This window comes from Vitis vinifera, chromosome 10 (genome assembly GCF_030704535.1).
Source record: "Vitis vinifera cultivar Pinot Noir 40024 chromosome 10, ASM3070453v1".
In the NCBI taxonomy this organism is placed as follows: domain Eukaryota; kingdom Viridiplantae; phylum Streptophyta; class Magnoliopsida; order Vitales; family Vitaceae; genus Vitis; species Vitis vinifera.
In genome coordinates, this window is record NC_081814.1 from 5,499,191 (window position 1) to 5,522,304 (window position 23,114).

The 23,114-nt window shown below is 34.5% G+C and overlaps 1 protein-coding gene across 2 annotated transcripts; it reads left to right on the forward strand.

Moving 5' to 3' along the window:
- Positions 1–4,419: 4,419 nt before the first annotated feature.
- Positions 4,420–22,921, forward strand: LOC100265351 (helicase-like transcription factor CHR28). Of its 2 annotated transcripts, none has more exons than XM_002262991.5 (12): positions 4,420–4,851; positions 11,405–11,492; positions 11,615–12,067; positions 12,176–13,464; positions 14,434–14,505; positions 16,226–16,303; positions 16,408–17,317; positions 18,181–18,311; positions 18,563–18,784; positions 19,537–20,154; positions 20,317–20,526; positions 22,356–22,921. In XM_002262991.5, exons 1-12 carry the CDS (start codon positions 4,723–4,725, stop codon positions 22,458–22,460), a joined length of 4,305 nt encoding a protein of 1,434 aa, XP_002263027.4. In that variant the 5' UTR covers positions 4,420–4,722; the 3' UTR covers positions 22,461–22,921. The 2 variants fall into 2 exon arrangements, with proteins under 2 accessions (XP_002263027.4, XP_019073139.2); XM_019217594.2 differs by having other exon boundaries at positions 11,410–11,492.
- The last annotated feature ends 193 nt before the right edge of the window (positions 22,922–23,114 follow it).

A 23,114-nucleotide genomic window follows, 5' to 3' on the forward strand; every position in this document is an offset into this window, starting at 1 on the left:
AATTTGTTTTTATTTTATATGAACATTTTTGTTTGATATGAAAATTTTAATTTTTTTTTCTATGTCATGGGATTCTTTGCTTTTAACTATTTTTTGAAAGGGTCCAATACCGACGCTTACGTAAAAACTTATACATGTTTTGTTTTACTTTACTTTTGACATTTTTTTACTATTCTAGTAATGAAAATTATATTTGAATTTATTAAATTCAACTTTGCATTTATCTTAGTTAGGCATCAACTCAAAAATAATAATTTTACCTATACATTAACCTCCAATCTCTCTACTTAATTATTCTCAACCATAAACCTTATGCAAAAAAAAAATCATTTTTTTTTAAGTTCAATTGATAACATAACTGAATTTGAACACATTTCTGATCAATTCTAATTATTTTTATATATTTTGCTTGAATAATATGAATTTCTTATAGGGCCTTATTCGTCGTATAATTTTTCATGAAAAGCCTTTTATAAAAAGTTGAAAAATAATTAGGCAAAATTAAGAAATGATTTAGAAGTAAAAAAAAAATATTTGAAAAGTATTATATAAATGAGAAGAAAAATATTATTTGACATCCATGCCTGGAAAAGTCTGAATCTAGAAGTTTGAACAATGAAAAAAAAAAAAAAAGACCAAACATAAAATATATACATATAGGCGAGAGGGAGTTCTATTGTTTGACAAATAAAGTGTACAAAAAAACAAGCTCAAGAGTGTGTAGAGGTATATATCCGTACTCTTACAATTCCAAACATTTTAAGTATGTATGAAAATAATATGTCAAATATTTATATTAGTTACAAAATGAACATAGCTCTTTTTCACTTGGTCTAAGATCATTTTTAATTCTAACGTTTATTTTTAGTAAATAGCATAAAGAGAAAATGTATTGATTAATATAATTAATAATCTTATCATATATAAAAGATTCATATGGAATTACTCCTTCTAATTTCGTTGGTTTTTAATTTAACTCTTTCAACAAAGATTATAAGAAGACCATGTCTAAAATTATCCTTTCTTGTAAGTTTGATTATTATCTATTATGATAAAAATCTTACTGGTAAAAACATCTAAATCTTCCATTTTCTTGTACCCTAAACTTAAAATGTTTTCTAATTTTATTGTTTGACACAAAGGTTCACCTAAAAAAATGTTATATTATTGCATAAATTAAACATATTGAAATTGATTTTCTTATTTACGACATCCTGAATATTATGTATAATTTCCTGTTATTGAGTAAGTTATCTTTTATTTTCATATTAAATATATGGAGTAATTAGTTTAGGATAATAATTAAAGTTATGTTTAGTTGGTGGGATATAATATCGGATAAAAAAAGAAAAAAAAAATATTGATCTTATCTTATATTTGATGTGTAATTTAATAAGATAAGTTATTTTACCAATCCCGTTATAGTTTTAACCAAACATAAAATATGATACCATTGAGATGTATTATTCACCATAATTTTTATATCAATTATACATTTGATACGTAAATAAGTTAAAATATAAGATCTACATACCCATGTAAATGTCATGTGTAAAATATATATAAAAAAAATATGATGATAATATATTCCACCACTTACTATACATCTAGTTAAACATACAATAAGGTTAATGATAAAATAACTTATCTTATTGCATCACTAATCGAGCATAAAACGTATTATTTATTTATTTTTTATCCTATCTCACATAATATCTAACAAACCAAATATAACCTAAAGCAATGTTTGATTAACTATATATAACACAAGATGAGATAAGAAAAGAGATATCATATATGTTTGACTAATCACAACATAGGATTGATAGAGAGATATATCATATATATATATATATATATATTTATAATATATCCCATTTATGTAGGAGGTGTTAACCTAAAGTGGGGGTATACATATATCATTATAATAAATTTATTATTTTTATCAAATTTTTATTTGTTATATTACTTAAAATAATTTTTTATTATAAAATTAAATTTTGGTTAAAAAAATATTTACAAAATAATATATATATATATATGTGTGTGTGTATAAAAAAATTATTTATAAAATTTAAATATTTGAATTATGAATATTTTTAAATCGTAAGATAAATTTTATTTATTTTTAAATAAAAATATTATAATGAAATAAAATATTTGTATTTTAAACATTGAAAAATAAGGTATATTTCATTTTTTTTAATTGCCACTACAAATTGAATATAAGTATAACATAACATATTTTATTGGACATGTTGCTCTTAAGATATGACACTCATTTAATTTAATATCAAATCATATCACCTCTTATATATTTATTATCCAATAGGACATCTTAAGATATACATAATGTATTCTATTATATTCCGTCAATCAAATGTAACCTAAATATATTTAGCATATACATCAAAGTGGTGAATGAAATTAACACTCTAAAGTATTTATAATTATGAATCTAATTTATTTTAATTTTTCATAATTTTATTTAAAAGTGGATTATTTGATGCATTTTTTTAATATTATATTTGATTTTGGGTAGTATTGAAGAAAATAATTTTTTATATTTTAATATTATGTTAAAAATTTAGAAAAAAAGAAGTATTTTTTATTTTTATTTCTAAAATATAAAATCTTTAATTTAAAAAAAATACTAAAAAATTTATTTATATTTGACCGTTATACAATAAGTTGGATTACCGCTGACATCATATAATATTCAAACTCTAAAAGTTGTACGATTCATATGATAGGGCAGGTCGGCTAAATCGCGTCGAGGCGTCAGTGTCAAGCCTTCTAATTCCTTGCAAGTACTCACCAATAAAAGCATCAATGCCTAGAAATTTTGAAAGATTGCGCGTGTGAAGCGTGTTTCCAGCGGGAAAATACAAGTAAAATACTCGCTTTACTTCCTCTGCTACTCTCAGTCGGTTGATAAAATACTAAGCTATATATGGCATGAGGGAATATGTTTTTAATGATAGTCAAGGACTGACTTGGCACACATTGGACTAATTTCACATTTCACACGGGAAGAGAAATGTTGAGTCCACATCAATCCTCATGTCTCCTGGATTGCAATGGGTAAGAGGAATTTTCATATTTTTTTGGTATTATTTAATTCTTTTTAAAATATAAAAAATTTAATTATATTAAAAATAAATAAATAAAATTTATGATTTTAAAATTTATATATAACAACTCCCCTTTTTAGATATTATCAATTTTTGATCTAAAGAGACTTACAATTTTAAAACATATATATAGAATTAAGAGAAGTCTTTACATATATAGGATAAAAAACTTTATCCCATATTTATTGTGTGACATCACAAAAACCTCGTAAAATTATGGAGTCAAAGAAATAAATATTTCTTATGAGTTAATAAACTCTCATATGAAGGTAGAGGATCAATTTTAATATCATTTATAAAACAATTCACTCATAATCACGTAGATATTGTTTACTCGAGTTCAATAAGTCCTCACAGCTTTAAAATGCATTTACACTATATATGTATAAACTCGTCATAATATTGTAAATGTGTTTTAGAACCATAAAAGCCTTGTTAAGCCCAAAGTTGTGTAACTCGTTACATTATAAATATTAAAAAGATGAAGAATTTAAAGATAAATTAAATTAAATTCATTTTTATATAGTCATACATGTAATTGTATAAAATTAATACTTTTGGATCTTTAAAAAATTTTAAAATTCATCTTGATCCTACTATGTTTTTTCTAAGTTTTCTTAGTAACCATGAGACGAAAAGGATATTCGAAAGAACTTGTGCCATTATCATAAGATAAAGATCATTTACTCTCGATTGCATCAGACAAAAAGTTGTTTGATTCGTAATGGTTTTCTAAGAACTAGAAATACATTCACATAGTTATCCACAAGATACTAATAAAATATAAGGTGCTTGATTAACTAAAAGTATTATAATAAGCAAGCTATTCAACCATAGAAACAGTGACAATTTAATTTCATACAATACATTTATAAATTAAGAACATACACGAGATATTATTAATGGGGATTTTTTAAAATTTTAAGCCTTAAATATATATTTTAATTTTTTTTTGAGGTACTATAATAATCAGAATTAAGAAGGCGAGTGGGAAGGCGGTAAAATAAATTAATTAAGGCGAATTAAAGTCAAGAAGCGTGGAAGTGAATGTTAGGCGCAATAATCTAGAATTTAGGCTCCAACAAATGAGGAAAGATGGAGGTGGCATGGTTCTACACTTCTACCGTTCTACGTAGTAGTTTGACGATAATATCCTCTTGCTGTCTGGTAAACATAATCCGAGTGTGAAAAGGACAACCAGGCGTAGAATAACCGGGTGCCTCACTTTCCACACCCCCTCCTCCGAAATTCAAAACGGCAGTATAAAGAGAAAAGGAGGAAAATAAAAAAATAGAAGGAAAAAAACCGAGGCACAGCAACGAAAAATTAAAGAAAAAGTCCTTAACCTACGCACCATCACCTCTCCCAACCCTATAAACTGCGCATCCTCGCCACCATATTCTTCACGACGACTTTGTCTCACACTGATCCTTCTGGTACGAAACCGCACCGAACTTTCTCGGAACTTTCTCTCCTGTCTCTAAATTCTTCGTGCTTGGTTGGCTTCGGAATGCGGTTGCCTCGATTGCTACAGAATTAGGGTTTTCAGGTTCAGGAAATTAGGGTTTTTTTTTGTTCATATGATTTGATGCCGATGATGATGGCGGACAATAATTGGGATTTTTCGTTCAACGAATTTTCGGCCGATGACGAGGAGTTATCGATCGATCTGGAGTCGTTTTACTCCATTCTTGGCGAGGATCCCGATCCCATGCAGGTAGGGTTTGGTAATTGGTACTGCTTTATTGCAAGAGGGTTGGGATTATGTACCAATAAGGGAAATTTTTGTGGTTTCTGGATATGCACTTTGTTAATTTATTGTGGATTTTTTGGTGGCACTGTCTTAGTATGATTTTTGTTTTCAGCTTTGGTTTAGTGGGGTAGGGTTACTTTTTATTGCTTCATTTGTTCGGCGGTAGATTAGTTTCAACTTCGGGTTAGTGTTTTCCAATATATATGTTGTTAGACAAGATTTGTGTGTAACGGGTATTGGATATGTTTGTTCGTAGTACAGGCGGTGGGGACGGTTAATTCTAATGTGCAATTTCAGAAGATGTTAGCAGTGCCTAGGATTTAAGAGAGTCTGCTGCTTGAGTGCTAGATTTATTATTTGAATCGTGGGTGGTTGATAGTTTAATTAATCAGTTCTTTATTTTATGAATCAGTTACCCTTTCAACCGATGTATTGGGCCAACACAAGATGATACTTTGTGAATTGTTACTGATGTATTCTCTGAATGGACACAAATAATCATGTGTTGATGTTTTCTCAATAAATAGACTATCCGATTAATAGTAAAAAATTCAGAGAGTATAGAGGATGTAGGGTTTTTACACTTCCCTAAAATAATTTTCACAAGTTAATTTCACCTACAGCTGAACTAAGTCATAGTCTATGGATGGGGATCTCCATATCAACAAATTTCTTCCACTTCTTTTAAAGTGCACCAAACAAAACCCACCTCCACAAATTAGACTACTTCCATGGTAAGGCACAACCATGGTTGAAAATTCAGAGAATATAGAGAATGAAGGGGTTTACTCTTTCAATTTTTACAAGTTAATTTCACTGACTGATGAACTTAAGTAATAGTCAATAGAAGGAGCTCCACATCATTTAAAACATCTTCCTGTTCTTTTATATTTAAATACACCCAACAAAAGCCACTCTCTCTAAATAGACTACTTCCATGTTAGGACAAATCACCTGTTATTGGCGAAAGAGAACTTTTTTTTTTTTTTTTGATAGGTAAATAAGGAAAAATATATTAAAAGTGTTTTCAAAATGGTGCAACAAAGCACACATGAAGTATACCATTAATGCCAAAAGGCAAGCAAAAGAAAGAAAAGAAAAGTGAACACCCACCGTCCCAACAATGACCAACCCCTAAACCAAAGGGCACCCCCAACCTACACCAATTGAGATGCAATCTGGAGAAGACACAAACTCCCCCCTAAACCCAGTTGCAACCAAAACTCTCTCAAAACCACCTGGCAACAAAAAAGCAGCCTCACAAACTAAGTGTTGAATCCCCGAAGCTCCTCCCCTTCCCCTGACTATGAGCGAGAACTATTGTAATTAACCGATCACACTAGTTTTCAGACTTCTCTCTCTAAACGGGAAGAGAAGAGAGATTTCCTCTTTCCCCTAGAGACCTTGACCTCATGTCCACTTTTTGTCGCCAATTTCCTCAAAAGGGTATTGATATATCCTTTTCAAAACCTTCAATTGGCATCCCCACAAAGGTACTGAACTTGTCAAACAAATTGGGAGGGCTATTAGGGCTACACTCCTCCCCCAACTAAATGCATCTAGACTCTATGCCCTCAAAGGGCTCCAACTCTGCAGCCCTGCTCATCATCTCCTTATCCGAACGATTGTACTCCTCGAAAGATCCAATAGATTGCCATATTGAAGCGTCATCCTTAGCGATTGACATTCAAAATCCAAAAGCCCCAAGAAGTGCCTTGCCTTTGGTTGAAACTCTAGGTCATTATCGAAGACGGGTGGCCTAGCAAAAGACGAAAGAGGATGAGGGGAAAGAGATGGCCTACCTTCAAATCTAGTCGCTTTTGCCAAGAGGGCCTCAACTCTTGAAACCCACTCCACCTGACCCTAGAGCATCTCCTTTAGAAGGAGATCGATGAAGGTTGCCATGGAGATCGTTGAAGCATCTCCCATAGAAGGATGCCACTTAACACTCTTGGGCCTTTTAACCCACAACACTATTAAAAGGGTTGCAAAAAAGACCTTTGGGCTGTGAGGAGGCTTTCTCTCTTATAGGCTTCCTGGAGTGGGTAGCATCCACTTAAGGGGAGGTGATTCTTTTTGTCTTTGTTTTTTGAGGCCCTAGCTGCCTTGTATACCCCCTGTATGCTTTGTGACTTTTTGCCTCTTTATTAATGCATTTCTTTTTTACTTATCAAAAAAAAAAAAAAAAAAAGTCCTTTGGGCTGATCCTTTGAACATGACCCAATCTCAGCAGGCCCACCACAACACCCTTTACCAACACACTTCTATCCACAAGGGATTGCCAAAAACTTCCCAAAAAGTGAAAAATTATCTGATGAACAAAGGGAAAATGCCTTGGCAAACTAAATTATCAATTCTTTCCCCCATTTGGTGCACTGATTACTAAGAACACTTTCACTTACTAATCTAGTTATCAACCATAACATCTTGCCTTCAGTAGTCAAGTTAGAAGCTACCTTTAGCTTGGTAAATGAGACCCAAACCACATAACTAGGATTTCTTCACCATTGTTTGATGTCAACATCCCAAAATAGGACCCTTTTTTTAAAAACGTTATTTTTATTAGAACATCCCTGAAAGGGACTTCACCAAAAAGGAGTTATTCTGATTAACCTCCCTCCTATTCTAGCATGTTCTCCTGCCACATCAATGTTCTTGTATATTGAAATTCTCAAAATGGGGGGAGCTGTTTCAATCTCCTAATTGTGCAATATCCTGAATCTGTGCAATGCTAAAAGAACTCATGGGAATGAAGTTTAAAATGATATCCTTACACCACATGTGATGATGAAATGAATTCCCCAGAACTGTTAACTAAGAAAAGATAACCACTTGCAGAAACTTTTGCAATCTCTTTGTGATATCTTTGTGCGATAAGTCCAACTTCATACAAGCTAAGCATTTAGCAAACCAATCATCCCCAGCTCCCAAATTCCCAAAAAAGAACATGGCCCTGCTTTCACCCCCACTTTCACCCTACCAACTCTACACAGTCCATTTTCTTGCTATTATTTTGTTTATGATGTGAATCATTTGAACCCTCCAGCCTTCCACTTCTTTGGATATTCTCCAACAATTTGCACCTTTTCAGTAAAATTAGCCATCTCCCTAGGATAAAGATGTCACCTTGCAACATGCTAACCTCTTCCCCCAACCTTACAACTGCCACTGACTTGAATTTTGGTAGGATGAACTTTCTTGTATTAAATTGGTAAAATAGTGGCTTGGACCTCTGGTTATCATTAAGTACTTAAATATTGTGGCTGTTTAATCTAGGAGATCACCTTCCTAGAGAAACCTTGGCAAGCTCAGAGTCTTGGTTTCATATAAACTAGTGATTTCATGATTTGCAAAGTGGGATTGAGTGTCTAGACCAAGTAATAGTAAGAGGCTAATTTACTTGGAATGTGTGATGGTACATGTCTAGGTTTGCATATTTTTTATGCACTCCGGTGCAAGGGGTGCCAATAATGCATGTAGATACTTGGAAATGATTGATTTTTTTTTGATGATCGAGGAACGTTCCATGACCAAACCCTTAGGACTCTTTATGGGGACTCAAATCTCGGGGTGCTAATGGTGCCCGCAACAACCAACATCGGGTAAATTAGGTTATTTAATTGGCGGTAGGATTCGAACCTAGAACCGTGTGCCTCTACCACACATCCCACCATTTGCCCTAACCAACTAGGTCTGGTGGTTTGTGGCTGAATTTTTTTGATAAGAAAATAGTACGATTTTATAAATAAGCGCCAAAGAGATGACACATCATAGTATGCAAAAGGTTGGATATGGCTGAAGATGAAACCTTTATATATATGTATATGTGCATGCATGTTTGTTTGTTTGCAACAAAATTAAATATTTGTATAAAGCTCTCCCTACTTGAATTTTTGTTGATCCAGAATGCCAATTTTTATTAATGTGCCAGTCATATTGTTTTAAGGCATGGAGGAGGTGTGGCAAAAATTTAGTATTACTTCCCATTTTTTTTTGGAAAATTCAAAATCTATTAATACATATTGTTATTGTATAAAATTGCTAGCTCAAATTCTGTATTCTGATGAGCTTTGACTATCCAATTTAAATATCAAGTTATATATTTTGGTCAAGATAAGACGATATTTATCTTTATTGTACCTATCCAAAAAAAAAAAAAAATTATCTTTATTGTAGGAAGCAAATAATAATAAAAAAAATGTTAAGCCATTTTTCATTAGTAAGCATAAGTTTCATGTTTATCTTTTAGCAATTTTATTCTGTTATCTATATCTTTTACCTCTTGGAAATGGTTGTTTGAATTGTAGTTTAAAGATAAAAAACAGTGGTTTATTTATTTAATTTATATATTTTAAAATTATGCTTATATGGATCTATCAACTAAAAAAACATAATATTTTTATAAGAATTAACCAAAAAATTAGTGAACGAGTTGACAACCTATGTCTAAATGAGACTTTCATTTTTTTGAAAAATTAATTTTGAAGAGTTCTAATTCTTTAAATTGAAAATCAAGTTCAGTTCAAGTTTTCCTAAAGTAGAAATGATTGAATTTTTATTTAATTATGGATTAGGCTTTAAGCTTTTAGGAGGCCTACTGATCAGTCGGTTGAGGTTGCTCACCTCTCGGCTGATCAAGGTTGCCTCTTGTAAAATTGAGAAGTTGGACCAGTAGTCCCCTACTTTCATGTTTGGTTTCAACTTTCCTCTTTTCACCCCCAATAAAATTAAACTCTCCAAGTCTGTTTAAATAAGCTTTTCTTAGGTTTTATACCATAATTTTCTTATTTAGCCTTTTCAAAAGCATCATTTGAAATAGAAAGATCATTTAAAAATTTTCGTAACTTTTGAATTTTTTTCAAAAGCTGTTTGAGAGAAAAAGGTCAATCATATAGAAACCTTTTTCAAGGTGAGGAGGAAACGATTTGCTTCCGCATTGTTCCTAAGCAAGAATATTGTGGTTGTTGATTTATTCTCTTTTTGGAGTGGTTTTGGTGATGCATTCTTTAGTTAGAAGGAACTTGTTGGGTTGGCATGACTCTTTCGTGGGGAAGAAGTCGAAAAAAGCATGGAGGGCTGCTCCCTTGTGCTTGTTGTGGACTCTTTGGAAGGAAAGGAAGAAGAGGGATTTTAATGATGTTGAATAGTTTGGCCAAGCTTTCAAATCCGATTTTATGTATACTTTTGTGAATTGGGCTAGGGTGTATATAGAGAACCATATATTGTTTATGATAGATTTTGTAGATTGGTTGATTGCCTAAAAAAAAAAAAAAAAAAAAAAAAAACTGAAACCTTTTCCAAACCCACTTGAGAGAAGGTACTAATTAGGAATGAAAAAGGTTGGAGATGTGAAGTGTGTGTGAAATGAAAGGTGGAGGTGCATAATGAGATGAGCGAAAGGTCTGTGTGCTTAGAAGAATTGGAAGGTACGGAAGGCACAGCTCACAAGGAAAGAAAGGTGGAGGTGGAAGACATGCGAAGTGGAACTTCTTTGTGGGATTTAAACAGGAGTAATTACCTATTGAGATGATCTGGAACTCTGATGTCAGTCGGATTGCATCAAGATTAGCCCAGTGATTGGTTCGAAGGGTCTTCAGAAAGTGTATAAGCAGCAAGGAACCATTTAAACTTTTTAGTGGATCGTGTCAGTGGTTGGGCTCCATTGTTTTTGTTCTTGCTCTCAATGTATCTACACATCTTTGGTACATGCATCTTTTATTATCATGCTATTTATTTCTTGCACTGTAATAATCTGAAAAATTGGATTACCAATCAAAAAAAAGAAAAAAAAGTTCCTGATTGGATTGTAACTTTAAAGGACTGATCTTGTTAGGTTAGAACTATTTTGGATTCACTTTGTGGGCATTCAAGAAAAATCAGAAGAGTGCAAGGACTCAAAAATATTTGGACCTGTTTACTTCCAGGTCTTCTGTTACTGATTTCTTATTTGTTTTTAATTTTTTTTACTTTTTAATTTTGTTTGGGGCTCAAACTCAATGTTTACTTTTAATCTTGATTTATATAATATGGCATCAAGTGGAGTGGGTTGGACTTTTGGTGAAACAACACTTTGAGCTGCTTCTAGGATGAGCTTGGATGTTTCTTGTTGATTTTTATCCATGCCTACATTCGATGTTGATGTTGCATCAAGTGGTTATTAATTCGCTGTTTGCCTATCAAAAAATAAAATAAAATAAAAGAGGGGGGGGGGGGGGGGGGGGGAGGAATAATTGGTTATTAATCTTCATTCTGTGATATAACTGGGTGGTTTGGATTGATGATCTTATATAATATGAATGGGGCAGTCCATGTGACTTCAATTGAGTAGGGTTGAAATAGTTGGATTAATAATCACTCTTGTAAATACTAAACAGAAAACTATAATTATGGGTTGTGTGGCATGCCAGGCTTTTTAAGTCAATGGCGTTCCTTGTCTGCTTGTCCTTTAAGTCAATGAAAACTTTAGTTTGTTAATTAGCATTCATTGGATTCTGAACACATGAGCTACAATTTGCAGAGTAGTCCAGAGGATTTTCCATTTAAAAATGTGTCTCAGGATGAGTCTGCTCCTGATTTTGGCCACCATGATAACTCCCAGCCACATGGTAAATGAATCTTACTGAGTTTTATTCTTCTTGATTGTTTTTGAGATTTATGTGTTTTGGTTTACTGTGGGAGACTAGGCTGTAATATGTTCAGTTTCTGCAATTTCTTTGAATTTTATTAGGATTCCAGGAGTTAGGCAGGGCGTCATCTTTGGGGGATGAGTTTCTGAGACATTCATTCAACTCAGAGGCTTCACATTCTATAACAAGGGGATCGGATGGTTTGTTTGAGTCTGCGGGGAATTCTATTATTGAGTGTGCAAAGCTGCCCTCAGCACATGCTGGCTCTCCTGTGCGTAGTGGTTCTGGGAGTCTCAATGATTGGATATCACATGTTTCAGGACAGGAAACTTGCTGCAAGGAGAGGAGTGGAGTTTCTCAAGATGCTCTGTCATACAACAGAGTTGATAGTAAGGAAATCCAATATGAAATACCTAATTGTAGTACTGCATTTAGTTTTGCTGCAGGAAATTCTAACTATGCTTCAGATTATACCAATGGTTTGGATCTTAATCACCTTAATGGTGATACTGAAGCTCAGTTCAAGCACATGGGAGTGGAAATTCATTCTGAATGTATGTGAGCATCCACTAGAGATATGTTATTGTTGCTTCCTGTTCATTTTGTGTGTGATTCTAAAATTTAGGATGGAAATGTTGACTTCTGTTTTCTGACATTTGCAGATGCTTCAAACAGCATGGTCACAGAGAACTCAGATATAGGTTTGGGAAGTTATGAACCTGCAATTGAAAAGAGTGCAGGGGACCTAGTTACAGGAGGAAAATATTCATGTACATCTATGACAATATCTCTCAGAGATGCAGATATATCTTCACATGATGTCAATCATACAGAGTCCAGCATCTGTCAAATTCCTGATGTTGTATATGAAAATAGTGAGGATTATTCAGCTGTGCAGTATTGTCTCAGTGCAGATGGTTCACTTTTTTCTGATCCTTCAAGTCAATATATGCCTGATTGTTTTGATCTTCAATTTATGCCAAGCAGTGAAGAAATGCTGATCAACATGAAGGATGAAAATGAGGAGCTTTCTGCTGAGAATACATGCTTAAACAGTCAGATGAATTTATCTCAGGATGCAAGAGCAAGTAGTTTTGTCCAAAAAGGGCTGAATAATTACTCTGATGTAAAGGGACTTAATTTCAATCATGAAGGTAGTAATTATGTTTCACCCACCAGTGGAAATTCTTCTTCTAATGCTGGTTATGGATCTAATGATGATATTAGATCAATACAGCTATCAACTTGCAGCCAGTCATACATGTCAAACAAAAGGAGAGCGATTTGCATAAAGGATGAGAGAAAAGATGAACTTGTTGCACCTGGAATATGCCAACCCAATGAAGTTGTTGATGAAGCTGTCAATGACAGATTTTCTCTTGGTGTTGATGCTAGAGTCTTTGCTGACAAAAACTCAAGGCAGATGCTGAGTTGTTTCCCACCTTTTATATCAAGTAAGAAAAATTTATTTGATGCTAAGGATGAAAATGAGGATTTATATCTGGCATCAAAAAGACCACTTCATTGTCAAGTTATTGGTGATGAACTTTCTGGTAGAAGCCAATCTGGGGGTGGTCCTTTGGATACTGTGTCTGAGCAATTGATTCCATCTGTTAAACAATCCACAGTGAGCAATAAACAGTTGGATTACATAAAGGATGAAAAAGAGGGTAAACTGATTCAACCTAAGAGCATGGGGTCCTATCTTTCAAAAGTAAGCCCTGAATCAATTCAGAGTAATTCCTTAGATCACAGATCCCACATTGATGATGACACTGATATATGCATTCTTGAAGACATCAGTGAGCCTGTGCGCTCCAATTCGTCTCTACTGCTTGGAAAGTCCCTTGTTAGTACACAACGTTATAGTGATTCCCTTCATAACACAGGTGTGGTAGGCATGAGGAATAGGACAAATGATGAAAGATTAATTTTCCGAGTTGCTTTGCAGGTTAGCTTGCCTTGCTTTTGATTATTTACTTTGTTTCAATGTGCATTTACTGAATTATGTTGTCTTTACGGAAAGTATGGAAGTCATTATTTTCTTGTGTTTTAAATTGATTGCACAGACTGACAGTTTTTACACTATATTTAACATTGATATAGATTTTTGATATTTTGAAATGTTTTGTGTAAGGCTAAATTGAAATATTTCGAAGTGGTTTGAAATTAAAATGAAATCTACACTATTAGCCAGTATCAAATTGATCTCAGAAAGTTTTGTTGTCCTGCAGCACTGCGTGAGGTATGTTTTGTTGATCACACACTGCATCTTATTATATTATATTCTTATCCTTCTTCCTGCAGAAACCCTGTTTCTAATGAAGTGTATTTTGGATGCTAGGCATCAAGGGTAGCATAATGTTTTGGTTGAATGGCTTAGATCCTTTAAATATTTCCTTGGTGACATCACATCCATTTTATACCAATTTTATTTTCTTCCATGGCTATTAATTTGTCTGGCCAAATCGATTTGTTCTATACCACAAATATATGTTATTCTTTGATAGTCTGTTTTTAGAAAAACAGTTAAGAGGGGTGGTATGTACTGTGCACAATCTCCTAACATCACATCATCTCTCCATCCACATTAAATCTCTGTTAGGGACTTTGTGCTAGACGGGCCTAGTAGGCACAATTTAAAATATGTGCAATTATTGATTTTCTTCTATTTAAGATGTCGTTTGGTGTTTTGGGAAAAATTATGCTTACACCAAAAATGATTGGTTTATTACATAGCAGTGATGGTATAGAAATACATCATGCTAGTTATGCTCCCAGAATATCTATGTGGGGACATGGTATTGCAGATTCTTGACTTGTTATTAAAAGAGTAATTGTTTCCTCGTAGCTATTGAACTTTTCAAATTAAGTTTTTTATGACTAAAGGTTGACAAGACTGCTTTGTGACACATTATAGGATCTTTCTCAGCCAAAGTCAGAAGCTAGCCCACCAGATGGTGTTTTGACGGTTCCTCTCTTGAGACACCAGGTATGGAGTTTGTTTCTTTTGCTTGAATTTATGGAAATTTTTGGTTTTGGTCAAGCAATTAAATTCCTTTCTGTGTACTTTTTTGGATTGGGTTAGAGTGTATGTAGCTGACAGGATCTTGACTATGATAGGCTTTGTTAGGTTGATTGAGTTCAAAGTAGGAAGAGGGAGTGATGCAGTATAGAAAGTAAAATGCAGGGAGAGTATAATTGAAAGGACCTTATGAATCACTCCTAGAAACCTTAGGCTTCACACCCAAGTAGTCTTTGCATCGCACAAAGGAAAAACTGGCTGCTGAAAATTTATTCATTGATTGATTCATTCCAAAAGATTAATCAACTACTATATAAGACTTTTCTGAGGACTTATTACTCCTTGGAACTAGACACAATAAATGCAACTTGAAAATGACAAACTTGGACTGATTACCGACCACATTAAAGACTGTTGGAAAATGACGACAATAATGACTAAAAATGGTAACTTTAACCATTGACTAAACCCATAACTTAATTTTTGAAAGTACTTTCTAGGCTAAACTCATATTAACTTATATAAGATCCCAACTAAGCCCATTATCATCTAGAGAGTGCCAAATTAAAGCTTGGGCCTTGGAGCTCACTCCTTTGCGCCTCTGATAAACTTTTAAAGTTGGCTGCCACTTGTCTCTATCAGGGAGGTTGTTTTCTGTTTTCTTTCTTTCTTTCTGATTGCCTGATGGTGCCTCTTGTATACATCCTGTGTTCTTTGGTGCGTCCATCTTCAGGCACTTTTAATGCATTTTATTCTATTGCGTATCAACAATTCCACAATCGATGAGCTGTTAAACTTCCTGAAATTGATGGAGAACACTTGAATATATCACAGTTGAAGGTCTTGTTGTCATAAGGACATGCTTTTTGAGGGATCTGATGCGGCAACCTTCAAATAAATCGGGTGATCTGTGGTATGAGTTTTGTTAGTACCTAGAATGGGGAACATTCTTGATACATTAAAGGCGTGTCTTAAGCCAAAAACCAATTTGATGGTGGCTGGCAACTTGATCCATCACTACACTACACTTGAACCATATAAGATAATAGTAAGACCTAATGTTTTTTTTTAAAAAACAAGGTAATATTTGTTTGCATAGCTGCTCCCTGAACTGTTGTGGAATATCAAGCTCTAAAAATCATTATTTGCTTTGCACGAATCTTGGATATTGGATATTGTATTCTACCAGTTGGCCAAAAAGCCTAGACAGTCTCTCCACCTTGGATATATGATTTCTCAATCCTCTCCTGGAGTTACCACATATCTTCTTATCCCTCTCACTTGTTATGTTTAACCATTGATTTCAGCTTAACATTAATGGAAAAAGATACCTTTTTACACTAAGCTGGACCCAGATTTCCCCATCTGGTGCAGGGAAATCCTGCTTTGTATGGGGAGTGGATTTAAACTCAAGTCAACAGGCTTAGATTAAATGTTTATAGTGGTAGAAATCAACTGGTGTTCAACTAATTGATATCAAAACAACTGGTGCAAAATGAATTGATATTCTTTTGCAATTGATGTCAGTGTGTCTTCTACCATTTTTCTACTGTGTACATGTTTCCATGCTATCAAAAAAAAAATGTTGCCATGCTATCAGAAAATGATATCTCCAACTAGAATTTGGTTCCCCCTTACTCTTTGTGCATGTATGTGTTCAATCAAATCTAACTAAAGTTTTGAACAGCGAATAGCTCTGTCATGGATGGTCCAAAAGGAGACAGCTAGCTTACATTGCTCTGGAGGAATTCTTGCAGATGATCAGGTTGATTTCCTAGATGTTTTTCTGATTATAATTTCTTAACACCACTTGGTGGTACACTGCCAATAAAATCAATTATATCTGGTTTATACAAAATTCTCTTGCAGGGATTGGGGAAAACAGTGTCAACAATTGCCCTTATACTTAAGGAAAGGCCTACGTCTTCAAGAGCGTGTCAAGAGGATATGAAACAAAGTGAACTGGAAACATTAAATCTTGATGAAGATGATGATAAGGTTCCAGAACTTGATGGAACAAAGCAGGCTGCTGATTCATGTGAAGTTATGTCACATGGAAGTTCAATGAAAAAAGAAAATGCTTTTGTGCAAGGAAAGGGAAGGCCAGCTGCTGGAACCCTTGTTGTTTGTCCCACGAGTGTCCTTCGGCAATGGGCTGAGGAGTTGCGTAGCAAGGTAACTAGCAAAGCTAATCTATCTGTTCTAGTGTACCATGGAAGCAATAGAACGAAGGATCCTTGTGAGCTCGCGAGGTATGATGTTGTTCTTACAACATATTCCATTGTTAGCATGGAGGTTCCGAAGCAACCCCTTGTTGATAAAGATGATGAGGAGAAGGTGAAGCCAGAAGCTCATGTATCACCTACAGAACTTTCTTCGAATAAGAAAAGGAAATATCCTCCCTCTTCAGATAAAAAGTGTTTGAAGGACAAGAAGGCAATGGATGGTGCATTGCTTGAGTCTGTTGCTCGTCCTCTTGCAAGGGTTGGGTGGTTTAGAGTTGTCCTAGATGAGGCCCAGAGCATCAAGAATCACAGAACTCAAGTAGCTAGGGCCTGTTGGGGACTTCGTGCTAAACGAAGGTGGTGCTTGTCAGGGACTCCTATCCAGAATGCAGTTGATGATCTGTATAGCTACTTCAGATTCCTCAGATATGATCCTTATGCTGTCTATAAGTCGTTCTGTTCTACAATAAAGGTTCCCATTACTAGGAATCCAACAAATGGTTACAGGAAGCTGCAAGCTGTCTTGAAGACAATAATGCTAAGGCGCACAAAAGGTGAGACTATACTGATGAGGGTTTGTTCTCATTAATTCATTTTCTTCCTAATAAATTTCTAAGTTAATCTTTTGATCTTTCTTGATTACAATGCTTGGTTTGGCTTCATATTACCTTAAAATTGTTAGAGCATTTCCTGTTGCCTCCTTCAACTGTAAAATTTCTGATGCATTGAATTGTCCTTCACTATTCTACTTGGAGGCTTAGTGCCTGTTTCTTCTGGCGTGACTCTCCCCATCCTATAGTTGCAAATGTTGTTCACTTGTCATAAAAATCATCTGGTACTTTTTGATATTTAAGGAAATTGTTTTACCTCTCTTTCTCCAATAAATATATATGTACAAATAAGGGTAACACTGTCACTTAGGTTTTTGGTTGTTTGCCTTGAGTGGAATTAAAGGGCCTGGTTTATAGGGAAACCTTTTACAATACAAAGTTGGTTTACAGTTACAGATGCCAGTTATTATGAAAGATTATCTGCAAGTGAGATGTATCCCTTTGGGTGCTTCTCTTGTCTTGGACATATGTCCAATTCAACTTTTATCTGATAACCTCAATTGAAAACATAAACTATAGATAGGTTACTTCTTTCAGCTTCTTCTTCCTTTTTCTTTATTTAATTCTTTTTTTTTTTTTAATATTTTAAAATTTAAATTATTATTATAATAATAGTTTTTTAATGGTCTGTTGATGCGTATAATAATCTGCATGGCCTTATCATCATTTTATATGCATAGAAAATGCAATTTTTTCTTGATTTTTTCCACTATGATGAGTATTCTATAGACTGTACAACTACAGTGACCTGGTCATCGTGGATCCTATTTTTCTCATGAACATTTGATGGTAATTGTTTTCTATAGGCACACTTCTCGATGGGGAACCGATTATTACCTTGCCACCCAAATCAGTAGAACTGAAGAAGGTGGATTTTTCAAAGGAGGAACGAGATTTCTACTCCAGACTAGAGGCCGATTCACGTGCTCAGTTTGAAGTATGGTTTTATAGGAATGTGATTTGGAGCTTGACACTGAATTTACTAATCTATTTTTTTTTCCCTAAAGATTTACACTTCTGCATTTTATGTTTTCTGAAACTAATTTTATACTTCAAATAATTCCACTATAGTTTCTGGTCCAAAATTTCGCCTAAAGTTATACACATAATCTTATGTGATAAACTCATTACCATATTTAACTGTCTTAATTATGACTTTTAACCTCTTATGGATTGGTTATCATTCAGGTCTATGCAGCTGCTGGGACTGTGAAACAAAATTATGTTAACATTTTGTTGATGCTATTGCGCCTTCGACAAGCTTGTGATCACCCTCTTCTTGTTAAGGGATACAATTCTAATTCTGTGTGGAGATCTTCTGTTGAGATGGCAAAGAAACTTTCTCGGGAGAAACAAATTTATCTTCTGAATTGTTTAGAAGGTTCTTTGGCAATTTGTGGCATCTGCAATGTATGTTTATTGTCCCTATGGACCTACTTTCATCTGTATTGTCTGTTTTTTTTTTGTTCTTTAACACCGCATAGGTACATCCCGACTTCAGATAAATATTGATGTGGGTTAAATTTAGCTCTTAACCTTCTTGCATGTTTTTCCTCATCTTTCTTTCTTAGCTGATTGTTATAACTTCTTATGGTTAGCATGGCTATTCCTCTTTTAGTCTTTTAATCTTGTCCTGGCAATGATTACATGTGGTTCATCCACCAGTGAAGTGGTTTGGGATGAAAGGGGGGAGGGTGTTGGGTTTGGGTTGTGGTGCAGTTTCAGGTGGCTGTATAGTTCAATGCATGTTGTACAAAGTACATGCAAATTGGTAAAAATAATCCTTTTCAACTAAGAAAGTGGCCTAATTTTATGTTGTTGAATCTTCATCATCTAAATTCATTCACTTAGGACAGATTAGTTGGTCAGAATCTCATTATGGGAAAAGAAATATAGTCATAGTGGCGATGATAGCAGTTATATTTTTGCATGAAGGTTCTTATTATCAGCTTCCTTTATGAATGTGAGTTTCAGGAAATCTATGGATTAGATTTTTTATTTGCTTGCTCATGGCCATAAATCATGAGTTCTCTGAATATCTCCCCAACTGATATTTCGTCTGTTTCTGTTTCTGCTAAAAATCCTTAAGTTCTCTTTGAAATCCATACTTAGTTTACATTGAGGCTTTTGCTTTCTGACACACCTATTTGATGTCTTTATAGGATCCACCTGAAGATGCTGTTGTTTCAATCTGTGGTCATGTTTTCTGCAACCAATGCATCTGTGAACATCTTACAAGTGATGAAAATCAATGTCCCAGCACCAACTGCAAAGTTCAACTCAATGTATCTTCAGTGTTTTCAAAAGCCACTTTGAAAAGTTCTCTCTCTGACCTGCCTGTTCAGGATATTTCCCATCATTGCTCGGGTTCTGAACTTGTTGAAGCTCATGATCCTTGTCCAGAGAGTCGCTTGTATGATTCTTCCAAAATTAGGGCTGCACTTGAGGTTCTGCAATCTCTATCTAAACCACGGGATTGTACATTGGGAAATAGTTCTTTGAAATCTTCTAATGAAACCACCAGTGGTCTTGAAAACTTGTCTGATTCTCATTCAGAGGGATTGCTCAAGGAAACTTGTGATGAAAAAAATGTGGTTTTGGACAAAGGTTCAATTACAGTAGTGGGAGAGAAAGCAATTGTCTTCTCCCAGTGGACAAGGATGCTGGATTTGCTTGAATCTTGTCTTAAAAATTCTTCCATTCAGTACAGAAGGCTTGATGGAACAATGTCTGTTGTTGCCAGAGATAAAGCAGTGAAAGATTTCAATACCCTGCCAGAGGTTTGTGAGAATCTGTTTCTCTTGATACTATGCTTTGATATCTTAGAAGTATCTAAAATCATCATTGATGGAGCACTAATTTCAAAGCATTTTGATTCAATTATGCTGAAACCTGCATTTTCCCACTCATTTGTTTCTGATGTTCGATTCCTCTTCATCTAGGTCTCTGTTATGATTATGTCGTTGAAAGCTGCTAGTCTTGGACTAAACATGGTTGCTGCTTGCCATGTTCTTCTACTGGATCTATGGTGGAATCCTACAACCGAAGATCAGGCAATTGATAGGGCGCATCGAATTGGGCAGACCCGTCCTGTCACAGTTTTACGATTAACTGTTAAAGATACAGTTGAAGATCGTATTTTAGCCCTTCAGGTATTATTTTCATCTGTTCTGTAAATTTTTATCTTTATTTTCAGTTGTCCAGGGTCAACCAAGTACTTCCTTTCCTTTTTTTTCCCACTCTTTATTAATGAATTAATTGGGATACATAAACCAATCATGGTGCTTGCAATTTGTGAACTGGAAACATACAAGTGACTTCTGGTGAGATGCATTACAAGCAAATTCTTTTAAGGACTATGGTTATTACTATGGGATTTAATAGTGGAGAACTTTGAGATGAGAATGAGCATCTAATTGATTTTTTATTTTTTTATTTTTTATAGGTCTTATTTTTTTCTTGTATCTGTTGGTCTTCAATTTGGAACCTCCCACATCCCTACTTCAACCTCTTACCACTTGAGCCTGGGCTCAAGTATGAGGATCTGATTGAAATTGGTCAAAAGATATCACTGAGTGACCAGACTGGGTCTTCTCTGATGCAGCCACTTGATTGGCCAAAAACGCTCTTTCTGACTGGTGAAAAGAGTTTTGCATTGTGTTAATCATACATTGGAACACTTTAAAGTAGAAGATTTATGAGGCCTTGAAAAAACTCTTTTCAATAGAGCTGGGGGTGAAACACAATTCTTTTTTGAGGAAGCACTTAACTAGAAGGTACAATGATGCCCAATTGGCTTCCAGCCATTCCAAAAAGAGCCTTCATTATCATAAGGAGAGATTGAAGAGGATTTTGCCCAAAACTTGAGCTGGATGGATGAATTAGGGGTTTCTGGGTGTGTACTCAATTGTCAGGAATGCCTTATATGACAGCTGTAAGACCAGCAATGACTCATAGAATGTAATTTAGGGCAGTTAAGTAGTAAAATACACATGACATGACTGGCAGTACTGAAAATATAATGTTGGATGAGTGGCATGATAAAATAGAATAGAATTAGATATGGTTACATGTATGCTAAGTTGGAGGGAGTACTTATTCGACATAAGTGGAATTGGTACACTATACTGTTATGAGAAATTGGAAGAGGAAGGGGGTGTGGGGAGAGGACGAGACTAAGGTGGGTTTTATGTTTCCAATCAAAACTTGATTTTTATGCTTAGTAACAATGACAAATAATTGCATTTGTGAGTTAGAATGACATGATCCAAGGTTGAATGACATGATCTAAGGTTGAAAGAAGACATGGATTGAGGCAGTGAGAGAAGATACAATGGCTTATTATTTGAAATAAACTATGATCCTCAATTGAGTGGAATTGTGAATTCCTATTGATAACAATAGATAATTGGGGACCCCTAAGGAGGAAGAGTCAGGTATGCTGTGGAGGCCTGAGAACCTGACTTAACAGTGTAGAGCTGAACCGAGTGGACTGACATATGAAGGACAAAATGATTTAAGAATTAGGATAAGCCTTACATTGCACTTGCAATATCATATTGTTTGGGATGTGTATTTAGGATAGAGCACGCTCCCCTTTGACAACCTGGTATCCCTGTCGAAATGTATGGACATGTCAATAAGGAAAGTTTAGAGGACACAGGAAATTTTTTTTTTTTTCTCAATCCTGTTTTGTCAGGTTCTTTAGGTCATTAGTTTGAGCTCATTTATGCTCTGGTATTTTTACATAATTCAGTTGGAATTGGCCTGGTATGGAATGGAATTGTGTATCAGTAAAAAAAAAAACAAAGTCACAGATCATGATAAAATAAAGTATGGAAGTATGTGCCAGAATCGTTCCTTTATAACATTGATTTATATTAATTATTACCATAATTTGAATAAACACTTGGTTTGTGTTTCTTGTTCCTCCCACAACAAATTTGATTGCAATGTTTTAAGGAATACTTTGGTTTTGCAGCAAAAGAAGAGAGAGATGGTTGCATCTGCATTTGGAGAGGATGAAACTGGTAGTCGTCAGACTCGCCTTACAGTGGATGACTTGAAATACCTGTTCATGGTATGATTGGGATATTTTTTAATGTTAATCGGATGGCATTTTTGCCCACCTGGGCCCCTCTTTCCCCCAAAATTTTTGGAAGTGGCAGCGGCCGCAGCAGCAGAAGCTCCATAGATGAAAGCTTTTACTTAACAATAGATCCAAGAGGAGTAAGGAAAATGGTGGCTCCTTTAACAAGAAGATTATGTGAATAGTCTTTAGCAGAGACTTGACATGATCCATTTTTTTGGTTTTTGGTTCTCACATGGTCCATTTTTTGGTTAATGATTTGTCTCCCATTACATTGTATAGGAGTTAAATAACCTACAGCAAGTAAAGATGAAGAGTTCAGTGATGGATTCTTTTCTTCAAATTTGTAAATGATAGGGATTTTTTTTCTTTCCCCCCACCTTCATTTTTGATCTATAACTTTGGATTTGTTTTAGAATACACATTATGTTTATATATATGGTAGTTTGATTCATAAATTTGGTCATATTTCTTTTCAGTGGACAGCACTTATATTTTTCATGTCCTGGGGTATACTTGGAAAGGCATTTGTTATTGCATTCCAAGGAGCTGCAATGCAGCAGTGAATGATGTACAAGTTGAAACATGGTTTTATTACCCTTTTTCACAGTGTGATACATTGAGATGTAATTAAAAGCATCAAAGTCTGTT